The 11,089-nt window shown below is 38.6% G+C and overlaps 1 protein-coding gene across 2 annotated transcripts; it reads left to right on the top strand.

The window, feature by feature from the left end:
* The first annotated feature begins 28 nt into the window (after window positions 1–28).
* On the top strand, window positions 29–9,468 carry LOC118416775 (transmembrane protein 43-like). 2 transcript variants are annotated; one of them, XM_035822019.1, is made up of 13 exons: window positions 29–170; window positions 310–397; window positions 1,549–1,713; window positions 2,754–2,888; window positions 3,466–3,560; window positions 4,274–4,323; window positions 4,538–4,607; window positions 4,903–4,973; window positions 5,390–5,517; window positions 6,164–6,235; window positions 6,953–7,054; window positions 7,920–8,037; window positions 9,120–9,468. In XM_035822019.1, exons 2-13 carry the CDS (start codon window positions 383–385, stop codon window positions 9,383–9,385), a joined length of 1,287 nt encoding a protein of 428 aa, XP_035677912.1. In that variant the 5' UTR covers window positions 29–170; window positions 310–382; the 3' UTR covers window positions 9,386–9,468. The 2 variants fall into 2 exon arrangements, with proteins under 2 accessions (XP_035677912.1, XP_035677913.1); XM_035822020.1 differs by lacking the exon at window positions 29–170 and adding an exon at window positions 799–871 and having other exon boundaries at window positions 342–397.
* The last annotated feature ends 1,621 nt before the right edge of the window (window positions 9,469–11,089 follow it).

The raw sequence follows: 11,089 nt of genomic DNA, 5'->3' as shown, positions 1-11,089 counted from the left end.
CGGTGACCTCCATGACCCCCTCTGTCAAGAGACGTCAGACGAGTTGGATCAGCTGGGTGATCATGAGCTGTATACTGTGTTGGTTCTAAGAAGTCTGTCGCTATTAAAGTCGTAGACGCTCCACTTCCCGCTGTTTGCTAAGACAACGGTTCACCTGGGTGACATAAAAGGTAAGGTATCATGTTACTGGGTGTGACCTGTGACCCGTTGCAACCAACTAGAGACAGACACGTAAAGCTTTAAGGTAAATTTTCACCTGTCGGACGCGTCGACGTCATACTATTTATAACGTTTCCTGTGTATGTACAGGTCATCATCGTCTGTGAAACAACGAGGAATATTATCAGGAAACCTACGCTACAGAGGAGTTCGTCGTCAACAAATGTATAGGCAAACGGTAAGAACATTTTTGGGTTGGAAATATATATATGCATGTTTATTTTGTTGTCGGCGTCGCGCGCGTCGTTATCTAACGTTATGTTATGACCTATTGTCATCTAAACCCCTCTCTGTAGCTAGGTGAACGGTAACGTTACAGATGACCATGGAAAATATCCGTTAGATATCGTTAGAATCATTTGACTTCTCGATGAACATTGGAAACGTATAACGCTATTTATGCCTTGGTATGAACTTAACGTTACATCTTTGTTTTGTTAACCTTTGTTTAGGTTTAGTTTTGTAAATATAACGTTATGTTTTACACGTCGGCGTTATGAATATTCATCATTAGTCATCAAATACTTCCTCTCATTTCAAATGATTTATCGAATTACGTCATGTTCTATTTTTGGCCAGCAGTAGCAAAGGACACCACAGTACATTCTGACAGTTACTAGTACAGTGAATCCACAAGAGCAATCATTCAATGGTAATATTTCACTAGTTACCAGCTGTAAAAACTCAACAAGCTCTAGAATGATTAAAGAAAAGGGTTAAAGTATATTACAAATGTAGCATTAATAGCTTCTGCCTTGTGGTGTCTGTCTATGTCTTTGTTTAAAAGATTCAGGGATAATTTCAACATTGCAATAGAACCTCCTAGTTGCTTTCTGAGGTACTGCAGGTTTTAGATCCATTGCTACAGGTGGGAATAAAGGTTCTGATCTGATCTGATTCTGATAGAGTCTCTCTCTCCTACAGTGTGGTATTGTAATGGCATAATGGTCAGGGTGTTCAGCCCCAAACTCAGAGGTACTGGGTTTGAATCCCCTGACTTGCCAACGATGTTGTGCCATTGGGAAAGGCTGTGACTTAACATGACTTTCTTCACTCCACCCAGGTGTAAAATGGGTGCCTGACTTCAGTTGGGGAGGTAAAATGAAGTGGAAGGAGAGAGATAGTTCTGCCATCCAATAGTATACTGTGCCCAGGACAATAATTGTACACTGCTGAGGACAACAACCCACTGTCCCTACGGCCTCAAACACTGGCTTTGGGACAAGGTTAACCATTTAAATGTTTCACCTCTCCAACTGATGTTCACAATGTAGCTTGAATTATGCTTGAAGCTATCAAAATGTTCTGATTTCTCCATCGTATCTCCAGTACCCCGACGCTCCCGGCATGCACACCTCGGGCCCGGACAGCCACACCAGGGTCACCTACAGGGACAACCCGGGGTTCTTCAGCAGGGTGGGGAACTCATTCTGCGGAGCCTTCTTTGGATTCCTCCTCTTCTGTGGGTCCTTCCCTGTCCTCTTCTGGAATGAGGTAAGAATGGACCAAACTTGACACTTAAGAAAGTTTTGGAGGAGGACTACAACCTGCTAGCCGCCATGCTAGATAGAGATGCATGGTCGGACATTGTTAATGGCACCTCATATGAGGATGAACTGAACTGAACTATGTGTATATGTAAGTGCTTCTTCTGAATGAGAGTTGGAAGAGATTAAAGATATGATTTATAATGGAGAAAGATTTAAGATGTGCTTTAACACAAGGAAAAGGTGACATAATTTCAGACATAGAAAATTAGAAATCAAAGAAGTGATTTATGATTAAGAAAAGCTTTGAAGTTTTGTTTTAAAAGTTTTAAAATCTTCTCCATTATAAATCATAATCTTCAATTTCTTCCAACTCTCCATCAGGAGAACAAAATATGTAATTTAAGATGGCAAAATTTAAGAGATAATTTAACTCAGGAAAACAAGTAAGACATGATTTCTGAAATAGAAAACGTTTGGCTAACCAAGGAGCTAACTGAAATATAGTTTGGCTAACACCAAGTTAAAGCTAGGCAGTGATTAATTTTTGCATTAATTGGATCTGAATAGTAATCCCTTGGTGACTGAATTAGCTGCAAAGATTGTTTTGTTCAATATACAAAATGTACTTCTATGGAAGGCAGAGCCTACATGCATGGCAGAAACCTCAGGTCCAAACACCAGATAACACAATTCCACTGTAGAACAGATAGGTATAGGAAGACTACACTACCCTACCTTGTCGACTTGCTCAACAGTTCAAAGTGCTAGAGGTATAAATAAGCTTTGGATGTATACACAGTTATTTTTAAAGTAATTATTGTTATGTCTTAGAATGTTTTGAATTATGCACTTCTATTGCTTTTCATTTTAATTGTAACATGTGTAAAGCATACTGCAATTCAGCCAAAAGAAATAAAGGCTGCCATTGTATGTTATTGTATGTCGCACAACGCGAAATAAACCATTCATATATTATTAAGGCAATTTGTAAGCTATAAAAGTTCCGATAAACTTATTGTACTGATGTTTGCGTATCTTGTACAGGGACGTGCAGTACAGACTGCGCAGTCATTGGACGAAGGTCTGCGCTCAGTGATCCACCTATCGACCGTGGACGTCGCTTTTGAGCACAATAATCACAAACTGGTGTACTTCACTGGTCCACTCAGCACAGACAAGGTAGTTGAATATGGTATAGTTTTATGACAGGCATTTGTTTGCCATTTGTTAACATGTGCAAACACGTGCATACGTGCCTAGCTACTTACTGTCTTTGATTACTTTTAGAAAAGGATGGATTCCAAGAAACAATGCAGACACTTCAGTACTGATTCAGACAAATTTGAGTATGTATATTGCAGGGTTCTTAGTGTAACAGGCCACCATGCTCTAATTTGTTACCAACATACTAAATGAGGACTTTGCTGAGTATTTACTTGAGGAACTACTGTATATCTGATCAAATATGAAAAAAGTTGATATGACCCTCCAAATTAAACTTTAAAAAGATACTTCAAAGTATTGTGGTGTAGAAAGGATTAAGTACCCCTCGTGAGCACCCTAAGAATACCAACTTTTTACTCTACATTTTTTTAATTCTTCACCATGGAAGGGGCAAGACCCCCTAGATTAGTTACTTCACTACCTGACAATTACCATTATGCTTGAATATAATCCTGGCCAGAACCCTGTTTTGGAAGTAGGCTAGGTTTATGATTAGCTAGTGTATAATGAGCTGGTGTTGTGTATATTTCAGCCCCTGACAGATGCTGACTATGCTATAACCGTCCCTGCTGTGAAACTGAAGAAACATGTGGAGATGTACCAATGGGTGGAGCATGAACACACCAAGTAGGTCTGAGGGTTGAGCTCACCACACACTGTCTATTAGGGCTGGGTACCGGTACAGTGTACGGGTATAAAACCATTTTTTTTTTTTATTGTACCGGTCTCGAAAAACCGGACCTGAAAAAATTTGGTGGACCGGATGTTGGACCTATTCGAAAATGAAGAGACTATATGATCAGGAATTCACTCGTTTTGGGTCTTACCGGTCAAAGAAAATAACAAGACTAAAGCAGAGTACAGTCATTTCTACAAAGTTTTGCAGTCAATGGTACAGAGGCAGTTAGTCTTGCAGGATTTTAGAACGCCAGTGGGAGTCAAATACTATTATGTAGCGAAATGGACCATTGTTTTGAGTATCGTCCATTCATATGGTTTCACATACTGAATAAGGTCCAGGTTCAGGTCCGGACCTGGACCTGATCCTTTGGACCTGGACCAGACCTGGACCTGAATTTTCTGTACCGGTACCCTGAGCCCTACTGTCTATGATTCAGGCATTAAATTTGAACGTAACAGTGATCATGATACACCATTTGGGTCATATCTTAGTAAAGAACTGCAACCTTTTTTTTTAAATGACATCTTTAATAAAAATCATAATACAGAAGTAAAACATGTTCCTGCTTCAATAGTAGTCATTAAAATTTCATCCTTTTGGTAGTTTCAAGCACAACCGAATGCTGCACAAAAAAGTGACCCACATATATTTCTTACAGGGAGTACAAAGAGGGGAACCAAGTTCGCAGGGAGACAACCTACACATACAGTAAGAATAATACACTCCATTCTTATCAATACATTATAGTTACTGTCAAACGTTTTTTAACATGTCAATAATAAATCAGTCATGAACTGACTGTAGAATTTGATCATATCTAATCTTTAACAGTTGATTTTTCAAAACATGGTTCGCCATCACTTGCCAACATGTTTTCATGATGTGAATTTTCAATGACGTATTAACAAATTTCTTTTTGCAGACAATGAGTGGAGATCAGACCTGGTGAACAGCCGAAACTTTGATCGAGAGATGGGGCACAAGAACCCTGGGTAAGCTGGTGACACGTACAAACAATTTTAAACCTATTTGTATGTGAAAAATCAACACATTTTGGAGTAAAAACCATTACATTTTGTCCCATTGTCTAGTTTAGCTTAGTGCTTGAAGGTGTCACAAATGTTTACGCTTATCAATGCTCACCTTTCAGTTTAATTTGAAGCTATAGTTAAGGTAGGAAGTTTTCTCAAGGGAGTCAATAAACGATGCTTATTGTTTGGTTAAATTGTCAGGCACTGCTGTTAGTAAGTCCACTTGAATGTATAATTGCCAGTATCTGTGCCGCAGGTCCATGCCAGTCCAAAGCAGAACTATCACAGCTGAGGATGTCACCATTGGAAACTTCCACCTCTCCTCGGGTAATTTCACCGAGTCTTTTAAACCTTTGCACGTTAACTTTACACTTAGGTTCATTGTTTAGTTGGAACTTCTGTGATTCTGTTGTCACAAGAACTCTGAAGAATCAGGCCTCAGTGTATGTCACTAACACAGTGAATGCATCAATGAAGGATTAGAGACATCCAGCTGCAGGTAATAAGATATGCCAAAAACTATGTAGTTACTCAAACAACTGTATGGATATGATTTTGGAAACAGTTCGACGTTTCAGATAGCATCCACTATCTTTCGTTAATGCAAAGAATGCATTCATGACATATGAGGCCTTAACGTACAGTTCATGAAGACTCGGTGTGGGCTTTTAGAATAATGAAATCATTCAATAAAACTGTCAGACATCTCCCAGTGTTTAAAACATAATTATTCTGTCCTACAGGTCTGATTGGCAAGATCTCCCATTTCAAGCAGTACCCTCTAGCCAAGAGTCACCTGGTGCCCTCTGACCCCCAGGTCAAGGTGTTCCAGGGAGCCTTCTACCACTCAGCTGACCCCATCAGACCTACGGTTAGTATGACAGTCACATTACACCATAGACTAACAGGGCTCGAAATACCACCTGCATATGCAGGTTAGTGCAGGTAAAATTGGAGCTGTGCAGGTGTCTACCTGCACCTAACCTGCACTGGTCCATGTACTGGGTTTTATACATAAATGTCATATGATGATGTCGTATGTGGATTCTTATTAGCTGCATTGACTGTTACCACCTGTAAAGTATACAAGAAAAAATGGTTCCTGAACAATTTTAGTATGATCCATACTTCACAAATTCAGAGTGGTGCTGGTAAAATTTGTCTGGTGCAGGTAATTTTCAGTGTTACCTGCACCAGAGCAGGTATGCAAAAAAAAGTTTTTCAAGCCCTGTTACAACAGTTGTTACAATGTTTTATGAAAGTCTAGAGTATCATCATTAAAACCTTTAAAGCTGTAACAGACATTTCATTTTCAGGGCTTATTCTCAGTATATCATAGATAAGTTTTGAAGACATGCAAATGTGTGATGTACAACATTATTGTTCATAATTGTCACTTATACTCTCAGAATGAGTCACATGTCAATAACTCATAATTAAGATATTATTGGTATTCAATGCTGAACCTGAGACACACATTTTGAGTGCTTAAATAAAACACAATGTAATCACTACAGGTAGGGGATGTTCGTGTGGAATTCAGCTATGCAGGACTGTCTGCTAACTCAGAGCTGGGACCAGCAGACCATGTAAGTCACTTCGTTCTGTGTTTTACCCTACTGTATGTTCTGGTAGCTGAATATTTCAATAATGTTTGAAATTACAAGGAAATGAAATTTACTCCGTCACTCTTGTAAAAATTTGGCCATTTCCAAAAACGTCTGACAGATAATTGAATTAAAGATTACACATTGTGTAATTTTTGTCTACCTTAAGCTTGGTAGGACAAATTAGCAATTGGTCAAGACGTCACAGGAAGCCAAACTAGCAAACGGAGAGTCCTTTCCGTGATGACACACAGTAGACGCACTAGATGTTTTCAGAATCAGAAAAGACCAAAGTTTTATGTGAATTATTATTATAACATTTAGTGATAATCATCATCAGCCTTGCTGTATTCTTGCATGCTTGTTCTACCAAAGTTGCAAAGATTCCGTAAATAGTTTCATCATGCTGGTAAATTGATTGAACATAGCCTTCGTTGTTGTCCTTCCCTCTTGTTTATTCCTCTGGAGACGTTTCAACCAATTATCTGTCAGACCAAGGTGTCAGACAAGTCTTGAAATGTCAACGAAGAATAAAAGAGGGTAGTACCATCGTCCGTAGTGACTGCACTGCTGGCTCAGTACTTTTGCCAGCAGTCACTTCAGAGAATGGTACTTAGGCTAAGAGGGTAGTACAACAAAGAAGACTATGTTCCAGTTCTTAGTTTTATGATGTGAAATTTGTATCTGTTTCCCCTGCAGGTGAGTATTGTAGCCAGACAGGCTGGGAACAGACTACAGCCGTACCAGACAGAGGCTGGAGATGCTCTGGAACTGCTGTACTATGGAGTCCTGTCACCTGAGGTAGATGTTGTTCAGTAGAAATATAATACTGCTCTGTGGAGAGAAAATAACTTCTTTTATTTATTTATTTATTTATTTATTCTTTATTTCAGGCACTAACAGGCCAATACCACGAGCAGACTGTACAATATAGACAGCAGATACATAAAAAACATTCCACTCTTAGATTCTGTATACACGTCTCCAAATGTTCTTGACGTAAGAAGTGAAGTAAAAAGAGTCAGACCTGAGAACAGACTGAATGATGGGATTTGCAGAAAGGAATAGCCTATCAACAAATGAGTGGCACTGCTTACGCCATCTTGCGTCAAAAGTATCAATACGGTTGAATACAAACATTTCACTAGCGCTGTAATATCTAGGCAGATTCATTATTATGCAAAAACAATTGTTATATGCTATTTGACATTTAGATAGGACACTCGAGTGAAATGAGTTCCACAGAAAAAGAGTTGACAATGAGAAGTGAACAGAGTAACTATTATTAATTGTCTGATATTTTTAGTAGAAAAAAATTCACACAGCTCTGTGTGAAGAAAATGCCTTCTTAATAGCCCTATCACAGTTGATGAGCCATATTTGCAGCATGATCGCAATTAGTTACCCAATTTTGAAATTGACAGAGGATCACGCATATTTTTCACCTGGAAATCTTATAGGAACCCTCTCATGTTTAACAGGACCTGGTGACCTGCGAACACAGGCCTATTCCTACACTACCTTATAACACTGGGTGTGCTACTGCTGAAAATGTTCTTTAGAGTGTGCACACTTGTCAGCTGATCAATTTCTGTGCTGTGTGACAGGGCAATGCAGAGATCTAATTGTTTGTCAACTGTTGTTTTTTCTTCTTTGTTTACCACAGAAAATCTTTGAAGCGGAGCATGCTGCTAACACCATGCTGACCTGGGCAGTGAGGGTCGGGGGCTGGTTCATGATGTTTATTGCCCTCTTCCTGATGACTAACATACTGCAGACATTGGGTGAGTACATGTGCATTGATCAACACATGCAACAAAAGATCATGCTCTGTCTTTGTTGTTGATAAAATCATTGTGCATATACGTTTTTATCCATTGTGTACACACATTTATGACAGCAAGCATACTATTATTGGACTGAGCAGAGCACTTCTGACTAAATGCTTTTGACCGTTTACAGCTTAAAGGCACATATCTGATATAATAATTCTGAGAAAAACTTCTGTTACACAGGGAATCATAATGACCCCCAGCAGGGGTCTTTTCATTGAAAATGAAAAAAATCTCGAGATTTTGTGTTGAATTACAAGATGTCTTGAGACAATCTTGAAATCTTTCGATACAATCTTGAGATCTTTAGAGACAATCTTGAGATTCTTCAAAACAATTTTTTATAACAATCTTATAAGTCTTCTTTCAGAAGGTCTCCAGACTCTCAATAATCTCAAGATTTTTAGACAGCTCAAGGGACTTTTTCAAAGTAACTTTCAAAACATCTGGACCTTTTTGCACAGCATCTGAGCAAGACCTTTCTAAAACATCTCAAGATTGAGTCAAAACATCTCAAGATTAACTAAAAAAAATCTGAAGATCTAACACAAAATCTCAAGATCGTTGGTATAAATCTCACGAATTTATGACGTTCAACAAAGCATGAAGACCCTCACTGGGATGATTTGTGTACCAGAGAAGTTTCTCACAAAATATCAGATATTTAGTTAAAGCTATAAAAGGCTACAAGCATTAGTCCAAAGTGCTCTGCTCAGTCCTATAATAATCTGCTTGCTGTTTTATATTTCTTACCATGTAAGTCACTCAGGTGTATTGATGTATCCTCGTCATAATGTATGGAAAATCTAATAATTTACTACTTTGATCCTATGCTGTTGTTGCAAAAAAAAATACAAATTCTTTCTTTTCTGAAAGATTTTACTGACTTTCATATCATAATTGTATGTAAATCTACTATACTTGTGTTATTGAAATTATGACCATGCCAATTACTACTACTGTCAGTCAAAGAGTCACAATGTTACAGTTAGAAGTTTCACAAAACAAAGATTTCTGTTTCCGTCCACCCCCAGTTGACTGGATCCCACTGTTGAGAGAGATCGTGTCCCTGGGCCTGTTCATCGTGAACCTGTCCGTGTCGCTCTCTCTGTCCCTCACCACCATCGCGCTGGGCTGGATCCGGTACCGGCCCCTGATTGGTCTGTCCCTGCTGGCCTGCGCGGCGGTGCCATGGTTCCTCTCACGACAGAGGGCGAGGAATTTGCGGAAGGAGAAGGATGACAAGACTGACAACATCCTCTTCAACAACCTGGATGAGAAGGCTTACTACTCCAAATAGTTGGCTTCATCTCTACATTCTCCTACGCAAAGACATCCAACGGCGCCAGCAAACCACCTCTTGTCTGTACTCTGCCATCTCCACTGCAACATCAGTTCCTGTGGGCGTCGCCAGAAACCAGCTGCCAGCCAATCAGAGGAAGACCTTTAAGTTTTCAAAAGGGACAATGGTGATGGTTGAGATAGCAGAGTACAGACAAGAGGCAGTTTGCTGGCACCATTAGATGTCTCTCTGCGTAGGAGAATGCATCTTTGATGTTGAAAAAGTTTGAATCACAGTTACATGAGCACACCCCAGTTTATTTCAGGTTGCAATTGGAGGCCGCACACTCAAATCTCTAAGTGGTCACCTCTTCCAGGGTCAATTATCGTGAAGTAAAGTAATTGTATGGGTTGAGAGGATATCCCTTCAGCTACAAAACCAACTGAGTTCTGTTCCTTCAACTTCTCTAATTTTGATAAATTAGATGAAAAGAAAACTATTTCTATGTCAAAAATAATGCACAAAATTAGGCGTTTTTGTGTGAAAACCATCAAAAAATTTTTCCGGGAAACACAACTGATGCTGTCAGAAAGAGAAGTTTTTATAGTCATCAACGGCACGCTGTATTGCAACTTCGCTTACGCAATACCTCTGAGGTTAATCGAGGTCAAAGAACCACTTTACATACACGGAACGAGGCCTCAGGCTCAAACACAATTTTCACCTGCCAAAAGCATAGCACTTCCTGTACTTTTCAGCCGTGTACGCATTTAATATAATTTTGCAGAAAATAATGAGAAATCATGAACGCAAGCTTAGACTCCTTTGTCACTTACTTGAAGTTCACCAACATGAACCCCTATTGTGGAAGAACTTGGGTGTGCACCACTTACTAACAGCAATTAGGTTATGGAAGAATGTTCACTTGATGATGAGTAAAATTGTTTTCTGAGGTTAGTAGACTTCTTGATTAATAACATTTGAGAAGTTCTTTCAAATTTGTAATAATTATGAAAAGCAAGGGATAGGAAAACTTTTCCTTTTACAATTAAAACAGTCAATCTTAGGAATAACTGTGATTTTTAGGGGCAAGGAAGTACGATAAAAAAAAAGACATATCCGAATGAAATTTATGGTGAGTTTCTTCCCTTGTGTTGGAACAAAGTTTAAACTTTTCACTAAAAAAAAAAAAGACATATGTTTCAGAGCAGTCCTGTTCTCATTGTGTTTAATAGCTTGCTGTGGTTTAGTATTACACTTGAGGTAGATTTATAAAGTACCTCCGTTCTTCAGATACATTGCACATGTTTTTGAACATACATGTGCTTCCTTTATTCAATATTACAGTCTTTTGTACCATGAACAGTTGTTTTTTGCAGAAATAAAACAATGTTTTCATCTGTATGTATGAAACTTCACCATCTACAAGTGCCAGACATATCAGATTCTGTAAATAAATCGAGAAGAGTTAGAAATATGATCAGGTATGTATGTCATAAAAACAATCGTGTTCAAAAAAACTAAAAAAAAACTGTCAACATATTTATGTATAGTTCTGTAATGTTTACATGTTTATGATAGTCATAATTGTAGATTAAAGTTAGTGTCACTTTGTTGTAAGTTTATATTTCTGGTGAAATATTGTATTGTACAGGGCCACGGTTGTAGAATTTTTTGTTGAATGTTTGAAAATCTTAAGATGTCAATTATTATACTTATTGA

This window comes from Branchiostoma floridae, chromosome 5 (assembly GCF_000003815.2).
Source record: "Branchiostoma floridae strain S238N-H82 chromosome 5, Bfl_VNyyK, whole genome shotgun sequence".
NCBI lineage: Eukaryota > Metazoa > Chordata > Leptocardii > Amphioxiformes > Branchiostomatidae > Branchiostoma > Branchiostoma floridae.
This window is presented reverse-complemented; position numbering and strand designations above follow the sequence as displayed.